This window comes from Grampus griseus (assembly GCF_964374135.1).
Source record: "Grampus griseus genome assembly, chromosome: 10".
NCBI classification, from domain to species: domain Eukaryota; kingdom Metazoa; phylum Chordata; class Mammalia; order Artiodactyla; family Delphinidae; genus Grampus; species Grampus griseus.
Window position 1 is genome coordinate 20472158 of NC_139004.1, and position 25583 is coordinate 20497740.

Below are 25583 nucleotides of genomic sequence, written 5' to 3' on the forward strand. Positions count from 1 at the left end.
CTGTCACCCTCAGGAGTTTCTGGCCCCTCAGTGCCATCGATAGTTACAGATGGCAAACAATTATGGCCAGGAAGGTCCTTTTGACACTGACATTGAGCAATCTCCCCCATGAGAATATGAGGATTTTATCTCTCCAATTTCAGAGCACATACTGGGCACTGATATTCTACAAGGTCAAAATCTGCAAACCTCTATCTGCGACTCCCACTTCCGGTTAATCAAACCAGTACTGAGGGGAAATGCCAACTGGGAACCAGTAAGTCTACCACCCCCAAGTAGAGTGGTAACTGTGAAGCAATATAAATTGCGTGGGGGGGGTGGTGGTGGTGGTAAGGAAATAGGAGAAACAATCCAAGAACTGCACCAATGTCATATTATTCTGATTATAATCAGCAGTAAGATGAGAAAGACCCCAATCACCACTTTTATTTATCATCATTCCTGACTATTAGACAATTCATTTAGACAAGAAAGTTAACTATTGAAAATGACAGGAGCAACATTATATGATTTTCTTGCCTACTTGAAAACCCTAGGGGAAAAAAAGCTAGAAAATGGAAATGACAGAATTCAATAAGGAAGCTAAATACGAAATTACAATACAAAACTCGGTAAGTTTCTACCTATAAAAAACAGTCAGAAAACATAATAAAAAGTCCCTTTTAATATGTCCCTAAAATGTGAGAGACCTTCAAGATGGCGAAAGAGTAAGATGTGGAGATCACCTTCCTCCCCACAAATACATCAGAAATACATCTACATGTGGAACAACTCCTACAGAACACGTACTGAACGCTGGCAGAAAATCCTCAAACTTCCCAAAAGGCAAGAAACTGCCCACGTACCTGGGTAGGGTAAAAGAAAAAAGAATAAACAGAGACAAAAGGACAGGGACGGGACCTGCACCAGTGGGAGGGAGCTGTGAAGGAGGAAAAGTTTCCACACACTAGGAAGCCCCTTCGCGGGCGGAGACTGCGGGAGGCGGAGGGGGGAGCTTCGGTGCCGCGGAAGAGAGCACAGCAACAGGCGTGCGGAGGGCAAAGCGGGGAGATTCCCGCACAGAAGATCAGGGCCGACCGGCACTCACCGGCCCGAGAGGCTTGTCTGCTCACCCGCTGGGGCGGGCGGGGGCTGGGAGCTGAGGCTCGGGCTTCGGTCGGAGCGCAGGGAGAGGACTGGGGTTGGCGGCGTGAACACAGCCTGCTGGGGGTTAGTGCGCCACGGCTAGCCGGGAGGGAGTCCGGGGAAAAGTCTAGACCTGCCCAAGAGGCAAGAGACTTTTTCTTACCTCTTTCTTTCCTGGTGCGCGAGGAGAGGGGATTCAGAGCGCTGCTTAAAGGAGCTCCAGAGACGGGCGCAAGCCACGGCTATCAGCACGGACCCGAGAGACGGGCATGAGACGCTAAGGCTGCTGCTGCCGCCACCAAGGGGCCTCTGTGCGAGCACAGGTCACTATCCACACCCCCCTTCCGGGAGCCTGTGCAGCCCGCCACAGGGACAACTTCCCTGGGAGAACACACGGCGCCTCAGGCTGGTGCAACGTCCCGCTGGCCTCTGCCGCCGCAGGCTCGCCCCGCATCCGAACCCCTCCCTCCCCCGCGGCCTGAGCCCCCGAATCAGCTGCTGCTTTAACCGCGTCCTGTCTGAGTGAAGAACAGACGCCCTCAGGCGACCTACACACACAGGCGGGGCCAAATCCAAAGCTGAACCCAGGGAGCTGTGGGAACACAGAAGAAAAAGGGAAATTTTTTTCTTTTGTGGAGATTTAATCCGCCTCAGGAGCAGCGGATTAAATCTCCACAATCAACCTGATGTACCCTGCATCTGTGGAATACCTGAATAGACAACGAATCATCCCCAAATTGAGGCGGACTTTGGGAGCAATGATATATATATATTTTTTCTTTTTTCCCTTTTTGTGAGTGTGTATCTGTATGCTACTGTGTGTGAATTTGTCTGTATAGCTTTGCTTTTACCATTTGTCCTAGGGTTCTGTCAGTCCGTGTATTTTTTTTTTGGTTATTATTATTTTTTTGTATAGTTTTTAGCACTTGTTATCATAGGTGGATTTGTTTTTTGATTTGGTTGCTCTCTTCTTTCTTTTTTTATTTAAAAATTTTATTTTTAATAATTCTTTTTTATTTTAATAACTTGATTTTCTTTCTTTCTTTTTTTCTTTCCTTCTTTCTTTCTTGTTTTCTCCCTTTTCTTCTGAGCCGTGTGGCTGACAGAGTCTTGGTGCTCCAGCTGGGTGTCAGGCCTGTGCCTCTGAGGTGAGACAGCCGAGTTCAGGATACTGGTCCACCAGAGACCTCCCGGCCCCATGTAATATCAAACAGTGAAAGCTCTCCCAGAGATCTCCATCTCAACAATAAGACCCAGGTCCACTCAACGACCAGCAAGCTACAGTGCTGGATACCCTATGCCAAACAACTAGCAAGAAAGGAACACAACCCCATCCATTAGTAGAGAGGCTGCTTAAAATTATAATAAGTTCACAGACACCCCAAAACACACAACCAGACGTGGTCCTGCCCACCAGAAATACAAGATCCAGCCTCATCCACCAGAACACAGGCACCAGTCCGCTCCACCAGGAAACCTACACAACCCACTGAACCAACCTTACCCACTGGGGGCAGACACCAAAAACAACGGAAAGTACGAACCTGCAGCCTGTGTAAAGGAGACCCCAAAGACAATAAGTTAAACAAAATGAGAAGACAGAGGAATGCACAGCAGATGAAGGAGCAAAGTAAAAACCCACCTGATCAAACAAATGAAGAGGAAATAGGCAGTCTACCTAAAAAAGAATTCAGAGTAATGATGGTAAAGATGATCCAAAATCTTGGAAATAGAATGAAGAAAATGCAAGAAACTTTTAACAAGGACCTAGAAGAACTAAAGAGCAAACAATGGTGAACAACACAATAAATGAAATTAAAAATTCTCTAGAAGGAATCAATAGTAGAATAACTGAGGCAGAATAACTGAGGATAAGATACCTGGAAGATAAAATAGTGAAAATAACTACCACAGAGCAGAATAAAGAAAAAAGATAGAAAAGAATTGAGGACAGTCTCAGAGACCTCTGGGACAACATTAAATGCACCAACATTCGAATTATAGGGATCCTAGAGGAAGAGAAAAAGAAAGGGACTGAGAAAATATTTGAAGAGATTATAGTTGAAAACGTCCCTAATATGGGAAAGGAAATAGTTAATCAAGTCCAGGAAGCGCAGTGTGTCCCATACACGATAGATCCAAGGAGAAACATGCCAAGACACATATTAATCCAATTATCAAAAATTAAACACAAAGAAAAAATATTAAAAGCAGCAAGGGAAAAACAACAAATAACATACAAGGGAATCCCCATAAGATTAACAGCTGATCTTTCAGCAGAAACTGAAAGCCAGAAGGGAGTGGCAGGACATATTTAAAGTGATGAAAGGGAAAAACCTACAAGAAAGACTACTCTACCCAGCAAGGATCTCATTCAGATTTGATGGAGAAATTCAAACCTTAACAGACAAGCAAAAGCTAAGACAATTCAGCACCACCAAACCAGCTTTACAGCATTTGCTAAAGGAACTTCTCTAGGCAGGAAACAAAAAGGAAGGAAAAGACCTACAATAACAAACCCAACATAATTAAGAAAATGGTAATAGGAACACACATATCAATAATTACCTTAAATGTAAATGGATTAAATACTCCAACCAAAAGATATAGACTGGCTGAATGGATACAAAAACAAGACCTGTATAAATGCTGTCTACAAGAGAACCAGTTCAGACCTAGGGACACATATAGACTGAAAGTGAGGGGATGGAAAAAGACATTCCATGCAAATGAAAATCATGAGAAACATGGAGTAGCAATTCTCGTATCAGACAAAATAGACTTTAAAATAAAGAGACAAAGAAAGACACTACATAGTGATCAAGAGATCAATCCATGAAGAAGATATAACAATTATAAATATTTATGCACCCAACATAGGAGCACCTCAATACATAAGGCAAATGCTAACACCATAAAAGGAGAAACCAACAGTAACACAATCATAGTAGGGGACTCTAACACCCCACTTTCACCAATGGACAGATCATCCAAAATGAAAATAAATAAGGAAATACAAGCTTTAAATGATACATTAAACAAGATGGACTTAATTGATATTTATAGGACATTCCAACCAAAACACCAGAATACACTTTCTTTTCAAGTGCTCATGGAACATTCTCCAGGATAGACCATATCTTGGGTCACAAATCAAGCCTTGGTAAATTTAAGGAAATTGAAATTGTATCAAGTATCTTTTCCAACCACAACACTATGAGACTAGATATCAATTACAGTAAAAAATCTGTAAAAAGTACAAGCACATGGAGGCTAAACAATACTTAATAACCAAGAGATCACTAAAGAAATCAAAGAGGAAATCAAAAAATACTTAGAAACAAATAACAAGGAAAACACAATGACCCAAAATGTATGAGATGCAGCAGACACAGTTTTAAGAGGGAAATTTATAGCAATACAATCCTACCTCAAGAAACAAGAAACATCTCAAATAAACAACCTAACATTACACCTAAAACAATTAGAGAAAGAAGAACAAAAAAACTCCAAAGTTAGCAGAAGGAAAGAAATCATAAAGATCAGATCAGAAATAAATGAAAAAGACATGAAGGAAACAACAGCAAAGATCAATAAAACTAAAAGCTGGTTCTTTGAGAAGATAAAAAACGTTGATAAACCATTAGCCAGACTAATCAAGAAAAAAGGGAGAAGACTCAAATCAATAGAATTAGAAGTGAAGACGGAGAAGTGACAACTGAGACTGCAGAAATACAAAGGATCATGAGAGATTACTACAAGCAACCATATGCCAGTAAAATGGACAACCTGGAAGAAATGGACAAATTCTTAGAAAAGCACAAACTTCTGAGACTAAACCAAGAAGAAACAGAAAATATAAACAGACCTATCGCAAGCACTGAAATTGAGACTGTGATTAAAAATCTTCCAACAAACAAAAGCCCAGGACCAGATGGCTTCACAGGCGAATTCTATCAAACATTTAGAGAAGAGCTGACACCTATCCTTCTCAAACTCTTCAAAATATAGCAGAGGGAGGAACACCCCCAAACTCATTCTGCAAGACCACATCACCCTGATACCAAAACCAGACAGAGATGTCACAAAGAAAGAAAACTACAGGCCAATATCACTGATGAACATAGATGCAAAAATCCTCAACAAAAGACTAGCAAACAGAATCCAGCAGCACATTAAAAGGATCATACCCCATGATCAAATGGGGTTTATCCCAGGAATGCAAGGATTCTTCAATATATGCAAATCAATCAAAGTGATAAACCAAATTAACAAATTGAAGGAGAAAAACCATGTGATCATCTCAGTAGTTGCAGAAAAAAGATTTCGACAAAATCAACACCCATTTATGATAAAGTCTCCAGAAAACAGGCATAGAGGGAACTTAACCTCAACATAATAAAGGCCATATATGACAAACCCACAGCCAACATCGTTCTCAATGGTGAAAAACTGAAACCATTTCCTCTAAGATCAGGAACAAGACGAGGTTGCCCACTCTCACCAATATTATTGAACATAGTTCTGGAAGTTTTAGCAACAGCAATCACAGAAGAAAAAGAAATAAAAGGAATTCAAATTGGAAAAGAAGTAAAGCTATCACTGTTTGCAGATGACATGATAATATACATAGAGAATCCTAAGGACTCTACCAGAAAACTACTAGAGCTAATCAACAAATTTGGTAAAGCTGCAGGATCCAAAATTAATGCACAGAAATCTCTTGCATTCCTATACATTAATGATGAAAAATCTGAAAGAGAAATTAAGGAAACATTCCCATTTACCACTGCAACAAAAAGAATAAAATACCTAGGAATGAACCTACCAAAGGAGACAAAAGACCTGTATGCAGAAAACTATAAGACACAGATGAAAGAAATTAAAGATGATACAAACAGATGGAGAGATATACCATGTTCTTGGATTGGAAGACTCAACACTGTGAAAATGACTATACTACCCAAAGCAATCTACAGATTCAATGCAATCCCTATCAAACTACCAATGGCATTTTTCACAGAACTAGAACAAAAAATTTCACAATTTGTATGGAAACACAAAAGGCCCTGAATAGCCAAACAATCTTGAGAAAGAAAAACGGAGCTGGAGGAATCAGACTCCCTGACTTCAGACTATATTACAAAGCTACAGTAATCAAGACAGTATGGTACTGGCACAAGAACAGAAATACAGGTTAATGGAACAGGATAGAAAGCCCAGAGATAAACCCATGCACATATGGTCACCTTATCTTTGATAAAGGAGGCAAGAATATACAATGGAGAAAAGACAGCCTCTTCAATAAGTGGTGCTGGGCGAACTGGACAGCCACATGTAAAAGAATGAAATTAGAACACTCCCTAACACCATACACAAAAATAAACTCAAAGTGAATTAAAGACCTAAGTGTAAGGCCAGACACTATCAAACTCTTAGAAGAAAACATAGGCAGAACACTCTATGACATAAATCATAGCAAGATTCTTTTTGACCCACCTCCTAGAGAAATGGAAATAAAAACAAAAACAAATGGAACCTAATGAAACTTAAAAGCTTTTGCACAGCAAAGGAAATCATAAACAAGATGAAAAGACAACCCTCAGAATGGGAGAAAATATGTGCAAATGAAGCAACTGACAAAGGATTCATCTCCAAAATTTACAAGCGGCTCATGCAGCTCAATACCAAAAAAACCCCAACCCAATCCAAAAATGGGCAGAAGGCCTAAATAGACATTTATCCAAAGAAGATATACAGATTGCCAGCAAACACATGAAAGAATGTTCAATATCACTAATCATTAGAGAAATGCAAATCTAAACTACAGTGAGGTATCACCTCACACCAGTCAGGATGGCCATCATCAAAAAATCTACAAACAATAAATGCTGGAGAGGCTGTGGAGAAAAGGGAACCCTCTTGCACTGTTGATGGGAATGTAAATTGATACAGCTGTAGGGCGCGGTCAGCTAACTGCCACGCAGCAGGAAGCTGAAGCAAGCTGAGTCATCCTTCCTGTGGCCACTGCGCTTGCGCTAAGTATACTAATGAGGTTTTAAAGTAGCGACCTATCCGATGCTGGCTCACAAGTCGCACCATCAGCGAAAGCCAATCACAGAGCGACACATGTTCTTAATCCCTATATAAGCAGACTGCTATAGGATTGCGGGGTCTTCCTTCCATCTTTTCTTTAACCAAGCTGTGCTCCAATAAAGTGTGATACGAGAAGAATCTTGCGTGTGGCGACTCGTCATTCTGCTGGTCGGAGGCGGCTCGCCGCATACAGCCACTATGGAGAACAGTATGGAGGTTCCTTAAGAAAGTAAAAATAGAACTACCATATGACCCAGCAATCCCACTACTGGGTATATACCCTGAGAAAACCATAATTCAAAAAGAGTCATGTACCAGAGTGTTCATTGCAGCTCTGTTTACAATAGCGAGGACATGGACACAACCTAAGTATCCATCAACAGATGAATGGATAAAGGTGATGTGGAACATATATAAAATAGAATATTACTCAGCCATAAAAAGAAATGAAATTGAGTTATTTGTAGTGAGGTGGATGGACCTAGAGTCTTGTCATACAGAGTGAAGTAAGTCAGAAAGAGAAAAACAAATACCGTATGCTAACACATATATATGGAATCTAAAAAAAAAAAAAAAAAAGTTATGAAGTACCTAGGGACAAGACAGGAATAAAGACACAGACATAGAGAATGGACTTGAGGACACGGTGAGGGGGAACGGTAAGCTGGGACGAAATGAGAGAGTGGCATAGACTTATCTACACTACCAAATGTGAAACAGATAGCTAGTGGGAAGAATCCGCATAGCACAGGGAGATAAGCTCGGTGCTTTGTGACCACCTAGAGGGGTAGGATAGGGAGGGTTGGAGGGAGATGCAAAAGGGAGGAGATATGGGGATATATGTATACGTATAGCTGATTCACTTTGTTTTAAAGCAGAAACTAACACACCATTGTAAAGCAATTATACTCCAATACAGATATTTTTTAAAAAATTGACATACAAGACTGTTTAAGTTTAGAAACAACATTGGAATTACATTTTTTCGGACCAAAACTATAACCTCTCAAAGTTGCAGAAGTGCAGTGAATGCAGCATAGCTGAACAAGGGACAAGCTTATTCCTGGAACCAAAATTCCCAATTCTGAAAGAGTGTGATGCCTAGGACCTTTGGGGGACCTCACACTCCCTGTATTCAGCAAAACAGGCATGTTATTTCTTCTTCTAACACCACCAGCAGAAACAAATATTGCAGAAGCACTGTGACTTGTGGAGACAGATTCTCACTTTCTTTTTAGTTTTCAAGCCATCCCTTACAGGCTGAGATGCAGTCTCTTAATTTCTTTTCATGGATCTCGGCTCAATGCTTATGTAACAGCTTGGCCTTTTGACAGAAATTAGGCTCTGTGCTGGGACAAGTTGCTAGTTGTATCAGGAGTCTTAAACTTTGAAATCCCCAAATATATTATTTTAAAGGTCTTGAGTGCTCGTTCAGATGATAAATTATGACATTTATACAGAAACCAATACGAATTCAAATGTAAGAGATCCAGAGTGGCTAGAGCCTAGGGGGGTTTATGGAGACAAGGTAGTAGAAAGAATTCTGGAAAGAACGTTGGAAGACCTTTAATGTCAAGGAGCCCAGACTGTACTTGGTAATTGTAGAAAGTCCTAATGGATTAGAAAGCAGGGCAATAGTATAATCAAAGTGGTGCTTCTAGGCCATAGATGATATGAGAAATTGAAGACGAAATTAGTTTTTAAAAATTTGCATATGTAGTGAAGAATATTGAGAAAGCATCACAACAAATTAGTAGTACAGTAATTATCTGAGTGATAGAATTATCAATGCTTTTTATTTTACCCATCTGTGTTACTTAATTTTATTGATAACACATGTGTTGCTTTGCATTAAAGAAGGCCTAAATATTTAGGCCTTCTTTAATGCAAATAATGTAAATGTTTATTTTATAATGAAAAATTCAAATACAAGAAAGAATATTAAAATGAATCCCACATACACGTCACCCAGATTAAACAATGATCAAGATTTTGCCATATTTGCCCCCTCTCTCCCTTTTTCCTTTCTTTCCTTTCATTCCTTTACCAGTATCTTACCCCTGCTGGTTCTTGTGTCTTCCTGACCTGACCCATTAGTTCTTGACAGCTTCCTTGCTTTCCAGTACAGCAAGATGTCCCAGACTCCTCTTAATTTCCTGCCACAGGCCTGAATTCAGCCTGTCTTTCAAGGTGCTCTGTTTCCTTTCAGCGGGTGAAAAATTATTTTAAGAAATAAAGGTATAAGCTAACAAAAACAACAAGATGCCCCTAAAATAAAAAGAAGGGCACCTGGATATAAACTCCATGAAATATGTGTAAAAGCTCTAAGGAAAATTATAAAGTTTTATAAGACATACACAAAAGGTTTGAAAAAGTCAAGGCACATGTCACCCTAAACACGTATTCACGTTGTTTACAAATATTTTATTCTATATAAGCTTTTAGTTTAACTCAAATAGGATTTCATTACAATGGGAAAAGGATTAAGAAATGCATATGAAGAAAGAGAACGCATAGGTTGATTCTGAAAAGTACAAAAGGCAACTTACACCATTTGACAAAAAGTACTCACATTATGGTAGTCTTTAAAACCAGGAGGAAGAAAAACATCAAAAAGATACCACCAAACATGAAATGATGCCTCACCTCACTATTAAAAACATGGAAATTCGATCAGGCTAATAACTTGAATAGCAGTGAGTCACCTTCACTTGCTCAGGTAGTAGATAAGAACCATGTTTGACCACAGGACAGGGTTTTTAAAACAGGCAAGTATAAGCAAATACTATTCAGCATCAGGGAAACTGAGAACAAATAATCCTAACAATGTGTCAATTCTGATGCATTGTTTTCAGGATCATTCTCTTCTGACTACTGTTGATGGACAGTGAGTGGACAGACGATTCACACTGGGCCAGATCCATTTCTTTGGAAATTTAAACTTGGGTTAAGGAAGGTGGTCTCTCTCAAAACAAGCTGAGGCTGAAATCTACAAAACTGAGCAGCTGTAGGGGCCCCTGGGTTCAAATGCCCTTGAGCAAGACCCCACATGATAGCCTTCTGCTTTCTGAGTGGTTGATGCCAGTAGGAGTACTATGCAATCAGAGTTGACCTGAGATATCTTATTTGCATTCATTTGCCTCTTGCTTTTATTCCAATCAGAAATGGTTTATTCAATACCTCATTTGAATACACAGCCTGCCATCCTTCTTTTCTCAAGGTAGATAATGGCTGTGTCTCCTATCTCCCAGTCTTTCTCTAAGTTTACTGTCATGTCCAAGAAAGGCTCCAAGAAGCTATCCTCAAGATGAAAAGAAAGGCAAGAAGCACCAGAGATGTCACAGACAGTGCTGCGGTTTGCCCCAACCCTGGCATCTCTATGGAAGCCATGTGAATACTGAACTCGTTTGTGACCTTTGAGTACATCACTGGTGAGTCAACCTACTTGGCTCATTACAACAGACTCTTTACTATCCTGTACAGCAGCGGTCCCCAACCTTTTTGGCACCAGGGACCGGTTTCAAGGAAGACAATTTTTCCATGGACGGTGGGGGGGGGGAGGGGTGGTTTCAGGATGATTCAAGTGCGTTACCTTTATTGTGCACTTTATTTCTATTATTACATTGAAATATATAATGAAATAATTATACAACCCACCATAATGCAGAATCAGTGGGAGCCCTGAGCTTGTTTTCACTTGTCACTCACTGATAGGGTTTTGATATGAGTCTGCAAGCAATTGACTTATTATGGTCTCTGTGCAGTGAAACCTCTCTGCTAATGATGATCTGTACTTGCAGCCGTTCCCCAGCGCTGGCCTCACCGCCTCAGCTCCTCCTCAGATCATCAGGCATTAGATTCCCATAAGGAGTGCGCAATCTAGATCTCTCGAATGCGTAGTTCAGAGTACGGTGCATGCTCCTATGAGAATCTAACTACGCTGCTGATCTGACAGGAGGCGGAGCTCAGGCGGTAATGCGAGTGATGGGGAGTAGCTGTAAATACAGATGAAGCTTCGCTTGCTTGCCCGCCACTCACCTCCTGCTGTGTGGCCCGGTTCCTAACAGGCCATGACCCGTAACGGTCCACGGTCCAGGGCTTGGGGACCCCTGCTCTACAGGGAATTCCAGAGAACTAATGCCTGTTGATGACTGGGGAACCAGCCAAGCACGCTGTGTGCAAGGCACTATGCCTCGTCACCAAGTACAACAGCTACAAGAGAGCATTTTTTAGGACACCAATATCTGAAACCAGAGGCTCTTTTCAGAGCCACTCACACTTTCAGCTTATGAGCGATAGTCTATTGAGATTTCATTTGTTATGGATTTGGGACTCTTTGATTTAAAAAAAATGTGGTTTTTTTTTTCAATAAGCTTTCTAACTTGGAACAATTTTAGATTTACATAAAAGTTGTAAAGGTAGTTCCCATATACCTCACCATTTCCTCTGTTGTCAACATTTATGCATTTGTCACAACCTAGGAAATAACACTGGTACTTTACTGTGAATTAAACTCTAAACTTTGGGTTTCATTAGATTTTCCCTAATGCTCTTTGTCTGTTCCAGGATCCAATCCAAAATACAGTTGACTCTTGAACAACTCGGGGTTTGAACTGTGCGCGTATACTTATACGCAGATACTTTTCAATAGTAAATACTACAGTGCTATACAGTCTGTGGTTGAATATGTGGATGTGGAAGAACCTTGAATATGGAATCCGACTATAAGGAATATGCTGATTAAACCCGTGTCATGTTGTACTTGACATTTTCTTGTAATGTCTCCTTAACTGCTCTGGGCTGACAGTTTCTCAGAATTTCCTTGTTTTCGATGAACTTGATAATTTTGAGGACTCATATTCTTTAGAATGTTCCTAACTTGTATTTGTCTGACGTTTTTCTCATGTTTAGACTGAGATTATGTGTTGCTGGGAGGAAGACCAGAGAAGTGAATTGCCCCTCTCAACACATCATATTAATGGCACATGCAAACCACGTGGTTTATCACTGATGATCTTAACACTGATCATTTGCGGTAGTGTTTGCCCGTTTTCTCTACTGTAAAGTCACTCCTGTTTTCCCCTGCCTTTCCATACTCCACTTTGGTAAGTCTGGGGAGTTAAGTTCCAGCTGCTTGATGGGGGAACATCTATATAAATGATTTGAAATTCTTCTGTTTAGAAGATTTTTCACATATCCCTCATTTAGTCAATCACTTACATCAGCATTCTCAGATTTTAAATTTTCACATTTTAGTTTTTAATGCCATGTTCTAAACATAATCTAATTTTGTTCAATATATCTGTACAATTTCCTTTCAGTTTTCGAAATTTTCCCGTCCTTCTGTGCCCTTCTTAATCACATGCCTTATCTATGTACATTAATTCAAAACATGGTTGGCTTTTTCGTAACTCGATTGCTCAACATATTACGTAGTTTACTTTCATCTTTTAATTTCTTACAGAACTCTATACTTCGTGCCTGCTTCTGTATGTCTTATGTGTTTAGCTCTCACGTGTCTAACAATGACTTTAAAAGAATAACCAGCGACACTTTCTCCTTGAGATAAGGCAAACTGCTGAATTTTCTGTAACTTTATGACAGCCTACCTGTTCATTTGCTTTCCAATTTTTCTTGGTGTTTATAATACAGATCAAATGAAACCATTTGAAAGATCTGACAAAAACTCCCTAATAATTCCAATTATGGTATACCATGTCACATTCCTACCTCTAGTGAGACACTAGTGTCCCTCCCCTACATGTGCCACTTAGGTTTTTCATGGACATTACATTTAAGAAACATTTTCTAAGCACGTGTTAAACCACAGGCATCGCGAATACTTATCAAAATGAGCCTTAAAAAGGGTATTAGAATGCTGAAGCTTTGCTCTTTTTCTCTCACCCGATAGGCATCTTGAAGGCCCATGAACTTGCCCTTCAGTAATAAAAAAAGCTGCAAAGAACCTCACGTGCTAGAATCAACATGATAAAGTTACGGTTAACGGATGTTTTCGGCGGCCTACTTTTGGAATACGTCACAATCACAGACCCAGACAGCCCAGGCACAGCCCTCAATGATAATTTAAGTGGCTCTGAAAAGAGCCTTTGGTATCTTCCTTCACCAGACGTTTAGATTGCTCAACGGTAACCTCCACTTGGATTACTTGCCCTACACTTTGTGATGGTGGCTCTCGGTCTTCCTGGGAAGCAGCACAGCGTGGATGTTCGTCAAGACACCACCCTGAGTGATAATCACACCACCCAGCAAATTGTTGAGCTCCTCATCATTACGGACTGCTAGCTGCAACTGGCAGGGGATAATGCGCGTCTTCTTGTCACGGCAGACATTACCCGCCAACTCCAAGATCTGAGCCGTTATGGACTCCAATACCGCTGCTAAATACACAGGCAAACCAGCCGCAAGGCGCTCGGCAGTTACCCTTGCAGAGCAGACGATAGATCCGACCAACCGGAAACTGCAAGCCTGCTCAGAATGAGCGAGATTTACCTTTACCGTGGACTTTACCACCTTGTTTACCACGCCCACACATATCTTTAACGAGAAACCGCGACGCCAATATGTAACACCTACGACTGGGCATATTTATAGTCTGACGGTAGGGTGTGCTTTGCTTTCTGATTGGCTGATGGCCATCTATCCAATCAGAAATGCTCACAGGAATCACCTCATTTACATACACGAGAGTGCCAGATATCCAATCAGATACTGGCCTCTCCACACGTCACTTGAGTGCTGCCCCTATAAATACCACCCTTTCCAGCTAGGGTCTGTCTTCGTTTTCTTGGCGTTGGTGGGAGTTGTTAGAACTGTTAACGGCATAGAGCTTAACACTAGGTATGCCAGATCAGGCTTCAAGAAGTATTGCTGTTTCTAAGAAAGGATTTAAGAAAGCCATAACGAAGACTCAAAGGAAAGAAGAAAGAAAGCACAAGAGATGCAGGAAAGAGAGTTATTCGATTTATATCTACAAAGTGTTGAAGCAAGTACACCCAGACACCGGTATCTCATCGAAAGCCATGAGTATTATGAATTCCTTCGTTGCTGATGTTTTCGAGCGTATTGCAAACGAGGCATCCCGCTTGGCTCACTACAATAAGCGATCGACTATTACGTCCAGGGAGATTCAAACGGCCGTGCGCCTGTTGCTGCCAGGAGAGCTAGCTAAGCACGCTGTGTCCGAGGGCACGAAGGCTGTAGCGAAGTACACTACCTCCCTGTAAACTTGCAAAGTGTAAGCAGGCTCCAGTTACAACCCAAAGGCTCTTTTCAGAGCCAGTCATGTTTCTGAAAGAGCTGTGGACTCAACGTAAGTAGGATACTTACGTTATAAACTTTACTACTTAGCTGCCGTTTGTAATTTAGTGACTTTCTACTGTATAGAAGCCCCCATGAGGCTCCAACGGTCTTCAGAAATCAACTGCAGCAAAAGAAATTCTTCAGAATGCTTTTTACAGGAAAGTTTATGGTTAATACATATAGAAAGTGTTCTTAGAGTGAAGGAGCTGTAAAGTATAAAAGACGCATTTGTCTCTATAAATGACTGAAAATTCTATAAAGGGCCTGAAGGTGTGGAGAGATCTTGTAAAGTACATTATCCTGGTTTTTTTCTACTTCTCTATCTGAAAAGTTTGGATTCTGTAGGCCAGCGAAGTTGTTTCAAAGCTCGAGTGGTTTGAGGTCCTCAACTTGGGGTCCTTTTGCCCTGGTGACCTACGTTGTCCAGGGCACGTTGATCTGGGATGGGGGAATATTGCTCTCTGTCTCACCGGAAGCCAGCAATCTGGCTAACCACAATTGACTAGAAAACAGTAACTCAAACTCCTTTTTTGGTTTTTTTTATAAATAACGGTGTGATCATTTGTGGGTGTTTTGTATGATGAATCATTTAAATAGGTGTTGGTGTCCTGTATTACTGAACTACCTGGACTCCACTCAGCAGATAAGCATTAAACATCAGTGGTAACAATCATGGATCAGAGCCCAGGCTCCAAGGCCCTGCAGTCTCACTGCTCTTCTCCCGACCCTGGCATTACACCCTCATGCTGGTCACAGTTCCAAGTGTTCACTCAGGTCAAAGTAGTGGTAGGAAGACAGTCTATCTCCCTGGGTTTCCAATTGAGAGCAAATGAGGAGGACTTCCTCTCGAGTCCCTTCTCTAGAATTGAGCTTAGTCCCACATGCTGCTTGAGTCATTCATCTGCAGGGAAATTGGGACAATGTGATTGATGTGGACCAGTTTACTTAATATGTGTGGCACATTTATTACATTTAGCTCTAGGTATTTTGTTTTCATTTCCATAAATAGTGTATTTCCCAATTCATATCTTCCAGCATCTTGTTTTATATGAAAGTACTGATTTTTGTACATTTTTATATCTTATTATATCTTACTGAATTGACTAATTTTTGCATTGGCTTTCTGATATAATTCTGTTGGGTTTTACATGTTTGCAATGATGTCTGAAAATAGTAAACATTTCACTGCTTCCTTTCAATTTAGTTCACTTCTAATTCCTTTCACCTGATTTCAGTGCCGCATACCTTCATATCAATGTTAAATAGGGTGGCTATTCTTGTTTTATCCTTCACTTTGCTGAAGATCTACACTATTCCTCATTAGCTATATCATACAATGACGAAGAATTCTATGTCTGCTTTATTGAGAATTGTTAAGAATGCATGTTGAAATTTATAAAATGCCTTTTGAGCATCTCTGAAGAATGAGCATAGGCCTTCCCTCTTTATGTATATTATGATGAGTTATTTAAATAAACTTCTTAATAGTCACCTTTGCATTTTTTTATATAACCCCCTGCTTGGGCATCGTATGTTACTCATTTAATGTTCTGTTGAACTCTGGTTGCCAATGGATCATTTACAATTTATACTTCAATATTATAAATTAAATTGATCTCTTTTCCCTTTTTTGTGTGTGCACTGATGTTCAGGTTCTGGTACAAATTTTTATTCAATTCATAAAAATAATATGGAGGATAGATGTCCTTTTAATACTCTGGAAGTGTTTGAACAGCATTGGAATTCCCTTTTCTTTAAAACTTTGGTAAACTTCCTTTTTAAAACAATTTGTACTTGGTGCCCTTTTTCAGATGACAGTTCTTTGACAATTATCTTTATTTTTCTTTAATGAATTTTTTCTATTTAGAGTTGCTAATAATTTGTAATAAGTTTTGGTAAATTATATTTTTCAAGACAATTTTTTAAAGATATTCTCTTAGAGATCAGCAAATTGGTCTCTAATGATTTTAACCTCCGCTGTCTTTGTAACTACAGCTCCTTTATTATTCTAAATTTTGTACTTGTGTCTTCTGATTTTTCACAAACCACAATGGTTATTGGTTAATCTTTTATTTTTTAAGTGTGTTTATTTATTTGCTATTTCTTTACTCTTGCATTTAGTTTTACTGTTTTCTTTTTCCTAATTATTTTTTTCCATTTTCCATTATTTAGCCTTTCTGCTGCCACTAGTTCACTTTATTTTTGTTTTTCCTAGCTTCTTTAGTGGGATGCTAACTTTATAGCGACAGTCTTTACATTGCACAGTTTTGATCTAAATGAATTTCAGTTACCACAGTTTAGTTAAATAACACCACTTGCCCGAAAACACAGTTCAAAGGTCATGGCATGGTGAGTCATTGCATAAACTACAAAATTCACTGCTCGCTTTTAGTTCACAAGTCACTGCACAAATAACACACATACACTGTGATCAGTGACCTAATCGTGTCACTTATTTTAAAATTCGTTGGCCAAAATTTGTTGGCATGGTTACTGCACATGTTATTCAGTTTATTCAAAAAGAGAAAGCATGTAGTTTAGTTGCTTCCTTGTCTTCCAGTGATAAACTCACATGACAAAAATCAAGTCAAGAGGGATTTGGCCAAGAAGATGAAAGTACAGCAAGACAAGAGAAAGTAATAACCCTGGAAGCAGAATTTGAATCGAAGGTAAATAGAGCTATTGAAGTAACAGTTGACCGGGGAAATGTTGACACTGTTGCTATGAAGAGACTAGCTATGCAAACCAGAGGAACTCAGTAAAGGCCAACTGATATAAATGTAGAAAATGGTTGTGATGAAAAGGAAGAAGTTCCAAAGAAAGTGACACTGGCAAAATACTTCATATTAAACGAATTCTCAGAGATATTTCATGGCATTAAAAATGCAAAGGGTGAAATATTGGAAGCTAATCCAAACTTAGAAAGAAACATGACAATTCCCCAAAGCATAAGAAGGACACTCACTCTGTATCATAAGTTGCATGATAAGAAAAAAAATCAAGCACCATTCAACTATTTTTGGTAAGTTTTTAAAAAAGAAATGACACTAATTCTCATTGTTTTAATATTTAAAATTACAATGTCCTTAATATTAGTTTTTCACTTCCCTTTATATTTATGATAGATGGTGAGTTTTTAATGTTTTGATAAAAAATTTTAAAGGTCATGGAACAATCATGACTTTTCCCATTGATTATTAAGACTGCTTTGCATAGTCACTTTTAAGATTTCACACTACCTGAAGGACTGCCTGCATTTACACTTTCTAATTTATTAATGTAAGCAGCATTTAAATCTATCATTTTTCCTTTGGGCCATGCTTCACTTTATTCCCACAAGTTCTGTATATATTCTGAATTTTCATTAATGTGAGAGAGGTGCTAGGAAAAGCAGATTCCTTCACTTCCTATTAGGAACCTGGAAATCACTGTTATCGACCAGCAAAGCAGCTGGTCAAACTCTCCTTCCACCAGAGATGCAGACCAAATGCAGACCAAGGACCCAGCTTTACGGAACTTGGAGGGACAAACACAGGACGTTGGGATGGGTTTGCAACCTTCAAAGACTTTAATGATGTCAGAGAAATAAGAGTAAACTTTTAATCCAAGACAATTCATGAAAGCAGAGAAAACACAGGTTTTTTTGTTTTTAGGTTAAAGTGCTTAAGAAAGGTGCTGTTTGTCCACCCACATCTCAATCCCTAAGTCATAAAGGACTGGCAAGACAGAATTTTCTGAGAAAAGGGCCACAGCAAAGTTAGGACTCTGCTTTAAATATGATAAGGTTTGGTTTGGGAACTGGGGAAAGCAGATCCTTTAGGTGCTACCCTCCCTAAGCTACATCTGGCTGTTAACTTCACCCTAAAATCATTGCAATGGTTACGCATTGGGATTTGCCATGGAAGCAGGGGAGATATTTGCTGTCTTTCCCTGATTCTAGGCTGTGGTTTTGTTGTGCCACAGAACAGAGAACATAATGGATGCCAGTAAGATGAGGGCTGGAAAAAGGGCAGAGCAACTAGGCCTGTTTAGAAACCCAGATGCTGTAATTACCCAAAAGCCACCACAGTGCCTCTGAATTCAGAAAAGAAGAGGGCTGGTGTAGCCCTCAAAAAAGAGACTTTCTATTCTCATCTCAGATGGGTCCCTGAGGTCTACAGGGCAAGGGAAACCCTCTCAAGGAGCAGGGCCAGAGGAAGCTAGATCACACCAAGCCCTTACTGCATCGTTCCGGCAGGTGGACATTGCTAGCTCTTCAGTGCAGGGCTGGTCATAGACAAGTGGCTGCATTTTGTTATTTCTCCTTATTTTGTTTTCCAAAAAGGTTTTAAAAAATTGTTCTTTTTTCTTCACTCTTCAAACATTCACTGATAGAGAGAGAGAGAGAGAAAGAGAGTGTGTGTGTTTGTGTGTGTAAGAGAGGAGGTCCTTACTCTCACTGTTTCCTTTCTAGTTTAGTGAGGCAGATATAAACACACAAGGTCACTTTAGCTGATTATGAATGAGAGAGATAATAAGGTGCCTAAGGAAAGCTTTGTATTGTCTGTAATTTACTCTAAAATACTTCTATCCAGATAGTGTGATGTAAATTTTGTGTGAGTCAATGTTAAGGTAAACCTTAGGATCTGTGAAATGTAGTAGGTTGAGTGTCCTGAAAAAGGACATGTCCAAGTCTTAACCCCTGGCACCTATGAATGTGACCCTTGTTTGGAAATAGGGTGTAGTTAAGAATCTTGAAATGAGATCATCCTGGATTTAGGGTATACTTATAAGAGAAGGGAGAGGGGCATCAGAGATGCAAAGCAGAAGACCATATGAAAACTGAGGCAGGCAGAGATTGGAGTGATGCAGCGCAAGCCACGGAACACCGAAGATTGCCAGCTGCCGCCAGAAGCCAGGTAAGGCATAGAATAGATTCTCCCTCAGCGCCTCCACAAGGAATCAACCCTACTGACACTGTGGTTTTGGACTTCTTGGCCTCCAAAACAGTGCAAGAATATATTTCTGTTTTACGCCAACCAGTTTTCGGTAACTTGTTGCAGCAGCCCTAGGAAACTAATAAATGGACTTTTCTAATGAGGAATTCACTCTCCAGAAAAGGTTAGTCATCATTTAACCCCCTACAAGTTCTTTTCACCCACTACAAGTTCTTTAGCTCTTCATCTCCAATCACACTAGAGGGCTGATGGTTAGCAGAAGTAATGTGAGAAATTGTTTCAGTGATAAAAACAATAATAATCAAGATGTGTGTTTCCAGCAGACACACATGCATGAATTGAGTGGGATGCCCTAGTAACCCCAGTATCCTGTGGCTGCAGAATTGGCATCCTGATGAAGCAATCAGTCTAACAGCCAAGGAAGATTCAGTTATCTGCTCCCAACTGGATTATTAGTGGAATTCTGCCATCTGATTTTTATATCATCTGTCTCTAGTCTACTTTATATGTAAGGTATTTGCTGGAATCCTTAAACAGGGGCTCTTAGCTTTTATTGTATTATGGATTTCTTTGAAAGTCTAGTTGATCCTTCTTAAAATAAAATAAACATCTTCTTAAAATAAATTTCTAAGTACATAAAGTAAAATATGAATTTTAATAATAAAACAATACCAGGTTGAAACAGTTTTAAAAATAGTTTGATACAGTAATATTTGTGCTTCTTTGTGCTTCAAATAGCAAGATCAAAATTTAATATTCTGAGGTTGGGATGAGCATAAACAATATTTTGATATATCTGGTTAAGTGCTAGGACTATAACTATGGTTTTCATTGGCAATAAAGTCACAGGTATAGCTAATGTGACTGGTCTATTTGCTATAGTCAAAACTGAAAGAAATACTAACTTTCAGTTAATGGTTAGTGACAATATTGTTTTATCTAAGATTACTTTGTCAGTTGTGTGGAGAGTGGATTTTAGAAAGAAAACATTAGGAGCAGTGAGTCTAGTTAGAGACAGTAACCCGGGCAAGAGATGATGGGGGCTTGGACAAAAATGTTGGCAGTGGAGATGACAAAAGAAGTCAGATAATAATAAAATATTTAGGAAATAAAATCTCCATATGTTGTCAAAAGATTGAAATGGAGGTTGAACAGAGGCACTATCAAGGAAAAAATACATTTCTGGCTTGGACAACCATGTGATTGGGGTGGCCCCATGGATATAGGGAACATTGGAATTTGAAAACAGGTCTGTCAGGATACATTGGAAACCCTTGTGGAGAGAAATGTTTAGAGATGCATGAGCACCATCAGGGTGGTAATATTAAGTAAGCAGTTACTGGTCTGCAGTTCATGGAGAGCCCTGGACTGCAGATATAATTCGTGAATCATCTGCTGTAGGTATTTACAGCAAGGGTATGACTTAGGTTGCCTAGAGAAAGAGTTCAGTGCTACAGTGTCCAATATGGTGGCCACTAGCCAGATGTGGTTACTGAGCACTTGAAATGTTGCATGAGATATGCTGTAAGTATAAAATACACATTGAATTTCAAAGTCCTAATTTTTTAAAATGTAAATTATTATAATTTAACCCTTATTACACACTGACATTTTAGATAAACTGGACTAAACAAAATATTTGATTCAAATTCATTTCACTTTTTTTTTATGCTGTGTGGGTACTGGAACGTTTAACGTGACATATGTGATCAGTATTTGTGGCTTGCATTATATTTCTACCAGACATTTGTGAAATTAAAAACTTCTGCTAGGATACTGTAAAAATAGACCACAGACCAGGAGAAAATATTTTCAAATCATTTATCTGAAACGGGACTTGTGTCCAAGAAAATAGAATGCTTGTAACTAAACAATAAGAAAATAACCCAATTAAAGAATAGGCAAAAGAACTGGACAGACACTTCACCAAAAAAATTTACAGATGGGCGTTTCCCTGGTGGCGCAGTGGTTGGGAGTCCACCTGCCGATGCGGGGGACATGGGTTCGTGCCCCGGTCCGGGAAAATCCCACATGCCGCGGAGCAGCTGAGCCCGTGAGCCATGGCCGCTGGGCCTGCGCGTCCGGAGCCTGTGCTCCGCAACGGGAGAGGCCGCAACAGTGAGAGGCCCGCGTACAGCAAAAAAAAAAAAAAAAAATTTACAGATGGTAAATTAGCATACCAAAAGATCCTCAATGTCATTTATTAGGAAAATGCAAATTAAAACAATGAGATATTAAACATCGATTAGAATGGATAACATCCAAAATATTGTACATTACCAAATGCTGAGGAGGACATGGAGCAACGGGAACACATTCATTGTTGGTAGTAATGCAGAATGGCACAGCCACTTTCGAAGACAGTTTGACAGTTTCTTATAAAGCTAAACGTACTGTTGAGCCTACCATCCAGCAGCTGTGCTCCTGGTAATACCCAACTGATTTGAAAACTTCTGTCCACACAAAAACTTGCATGTGAATAGTTATATAACAACTACAGCTAAAAAGTGGAAGCAACTAAGATCCCTTCGTTAGATGAATGGATAGACAAACTGTGGTTTATGCATACAATGGAATACTAGTCAACCATTAAAAGGAACAAGCTCTTAATTCACATAACAAAATGGGTGAATCTAAACACCTACTGCTAAGGCAAAAACCAGCATGGAAAAACTGCTTGCTTTTCAACTCAAGAGTTGACAAGGATTTGGGAGCTATACAGACATCTGCTGTTTCACAAGATCTTATGGGGGCAGCTGGGACCCCTGCTTGGAGATGATGCCTCCCCTCCCAGACAATGTGGCACAGATGCCCCATCTGTTAACTCCTTGGATGATTCCCAGTTAAGATATTCAGAGGTTCTTGTAGGGTCTGTTTCTGTGCAGAAATGTAGGGCACTTTTTTTTTTCCCTGTGGAGTTTTAGTACACATATCTACCAAATGATACTAAAGTATTTTTTAACTGTAAGGTAGACACACATGAGCACGAAATCTTGTTATTAAAAGGGAAGAATGAAAAATATAAATGAACGAATTGAGTCCAGCTAAACTACTGGTTTGTGGGAAGTAGTAATTTGATCTTTTTTAATGTTAATTTCAGTGTCATTTGTCACTTTTTAATGCTTGTCTGCTAAGAGTCCAGACGATCGTGACAGAGTAGATCTTCCACCCAAAGTCCCTTGACTTGATAAACACCCTATGACCCAATTTGGAACATGTTAGTATTGGAGTCCAGTAATATAGGACACAAACACCAATTTAATTATCTTCTCATAAAACAAAATGCAAGTGATCCTATTATAACTTGGAAGAAAAGTAACGCCCCCCAAAAATTCAGTCAGCGTTACTTCTGTTTGCCAGTCAGTTGTGGTTAGCCAGATTGTGTGACTCCAATATGGCAAGACCTCCACTCCCCAATATCAAGCTGTTTTTAACAAACAGCCTAGTTTAGACACCCCAATAATGTACAGATGACATCACCAGACCAAGGAACTATTGGACTCGAAATCTCAGCAGATGTAGGGCACCTAACCTGATCTATAGAATTCTCACACACTACAGAAAATGTAGACCGGAAGCAAAACAGCCTTAACACTCCCATGCTGAGCTTGCCTATGTTCTTTGTCTTTCCACAGCTTCAGTTCCCTTTCAGTCTCTTGATAGAAAGTACTTAAAACAGGACATAACCCAGAGAAGAGCAAGCCACGTTTCTCATGGCACTCGACCCACCCTCTCTTAAGACAGACTTAAAGGAGCTCTGTTCAACTCAAGAGAGCTCTATTCTTTGATATGCTTAAGAGATCCGGGATTTCACCTGAAATCATTCTGGTTAATAGTCACGTGAGACGGACGAGTTATCTACGTATTTCTTAACCACACTAAAGGCAGCAAAGTGAATCTGACAGTTACTAGCATAACAGCTATAGCTCACTCTAAGAGTAAGCCTGTCCACACACACTGAGCAGCCAAGTAAAAAGCCTACAACTCTCTAGAAAGTTAAGTGGCTCTTAAAAGAGCCTTTGGGTTACAAAAGTCTGAATTTCTTTACTTGGAACTACTGTATTTACTGACAGCCTTGGTGCCCTCGGACACTGCGTGCTTGGCCAACTCCCCAGGAAGCAGCAAGCGCACTGCTGTCTGGATCTCCCTGGATGTGACGGTCGAACACTTGTTGTAACGCACCAGGCGGGACGCCTCCGCTGCAATGCGCTCAAACATATCAGTAACAAGTGAATTCATAATACTCATAGCCTTCGAAGAAATACCAGTATCCGGATGAACTTGTTTCAGTACTTTATAGATATACACTGAATAGCTCTCTTTGCGATATCTCTTGCGCTTTTTCTCCTCCTTTTTCTGAGTTTTAGTCACGGCTTTCTTATAGCCTTTCATGGAACTAGCACTGCTCTTGGAAGTCTGCTCCGGCATGGCTAACGTACAGTTTTAAAACAGAAAACCAGCGGCAGTTGGTCTGCTGAAGCGTGATATTTATATGCGCGGAGTTCAGATGACGTATTGGGCAGCTCACATCTGATTGGATACTGGATAGTGGCATGTATGTAAATGAGGTGATTCCAGTATGGTTCTCTGATTGGATATAAGCGTATCAGCCAATCAAATAGTAAATCACAACCCACCGTGAGACTATAAATAGACCCCGTACCTGCCCTAACGGTATTTGTTTCCGTTATAACAGATTAGTATTCTTATAGTAATGTTTGGACGTGGCAAGCACGTACTAAGGCCAAATCTCATTCGTACAGAGCCGGCCTGCAGTTCTCTGTGGGTCGAGTTCACCACCTTCTCCGCAAGGGCAATTACATCGAGCAGATTGGGGCCGGCACACTGGTTTACCTGGCAGCAGTGCTGGAGTACCTGACGGCCGAGGTCCTGGAGCTGGCGGGCAGTGCGACCCATGAAAACAACAAGATGCGCATCATCCCGCGTCACCTGCAGTTGGCCATCCGTAATGACGAAGAGCTCAACAAGCTGCTGGGCGGTGTGACCATCGCTCAGGGCGGTATCCTACCCAGCATCCAGGCAGTGCTGCTGCCCAGGAAGACCGAGAGCCACCACCGCCAGGTTCAGTGCAAGTAACACTTCACAAGTTGCAAAGCCAAGTGAGTAACTTGAATGTCTAAAGGAGAAAAGCCCCAAGCTGAAACCAAAGCCACTCACAATTACTGAGAAACAGCTTAGGTTTAGAAAGAGACTACAGAGCAGTAATTGGCACCAAAAAAGAACTCACCACAACTAACGCTAACAGAACTCTGGACTCTGAAAAGTATGTAGCTCCGGTGACACCCCTGAAACAGTTTAACTTCATAAAAATTTTTCCAGCAAAACTCGTGAACTTGGGTGTAAATTTTTTACATTTCAGAGTAGGTAGAGCAAACATCCTAGCGGGCTCCTGGCGAGATGGGGGTGGGGTTGGAGGAGATGCCATTCTCCTTGGGGAAAGAAGCAAATTTAGGATTGTTCTGACAATGAACACAATTCCCAAGAAAGAATTAAGACGCATGATCTTTAGGGAGGATAAAGTTAGACTAAATGAGTGGATTAAAAGCAAAGACTTGTGAAGTTGCAGCTTTTGGCTTAACTCATGTTTGGAGAGTATGTCAACAGAACGTCAGCCAAGCAGCTAGCAAGTCAGTATGCATCACGGCTGCTTGTTCTCACAAGTGCTTTCTAGCAAGGGATTTCCAAGAGTTCTAGGATGGTTCCATATCCTGAAATCTCTAAGCATGACATGTTAAGCCAAAAGATAAAAGACATACTTGACAGCTAATTACATGAAAAACAGCAAACAGGTTGATAGTGTGTAGGATAAATCTCAAACAAGACGTACCATTTTAATGGTAAAATACTATCAGTATTAGAGTGGGTAAGTAATGTGACAAGGCAGCTTTCTACCACCAATTATTCAGGAATAGTAGGCACTGAATTCAACAGATTTAACCACTGAAAATGAAGCAAAATATTTTGTTGATCTTTTAGCACTGCCTAGGAGTAAACACCCACAGAGACAACTGACAAGAAAGCAGCCAAATACAAAATTTTTGTACGAAAATGAAAGCATCAAAAATTTCCAAACACAAAACAAAA

General features: G+C 40.1%; 4 protein-coding genes across 4 annotated transcripts in view; 2 read left to right on the plus strand and 2 right to left on the minus strand.

Moving 5' to 3' along the window:
- The window catches only part of LOC309828770 (sodium-dependent phosphate transport protein 1-like), a 138098-nt gene that overhangs the window by 3897 nt on the left and 108618 nt on the right, over positions 1–25583 (minus strand). The gene's annotated exons all lie outside the window — the stretch shown is intronic.
- Positions 14082–14465, plus strand: LOC309829100 (histone H2B type 1-A; the record flags this gene model as incomplete). The annotated part of the gene is made up of 1 exon (XM_082664796.1): positions 14082–14465. The coding sequence occupies one exon, from the start codon at positions 14082–14084 to the stop codon at positions 14463–14465; it is 384 nt and encodes a 127-aa protein (XP_082520922.1).
- LOC309828672 (histone H2B type 1-A-like) lies at positions 23523–23906 on the minus strand (the record flags this gene model as incomplete). Its single annotated transcript, XM_082664174.1, has 1 exon — positions 23523–23906. One exon carries the CDS (start codon positions 23904–23906, stop codon positions 23523–23525), a length of 384 nt encoding a protein of 127 aa, XP_082520300.1.
- On the plus strand, positions 23905–24575 carry LOC309829101 (histone H2A type 1-A-like; the record flags this gene model as incomplete). The annotated part of the gene is made up of 2 exons (XM_082664797.1): positions 23905–23913; positions 24180–24575. 2 exons carry the CDS (start codon positions 23905–23907, stop codon positions 24573–24575), a joined length of 405 nt encoding a protein of 134 aa, XP_082520923.1.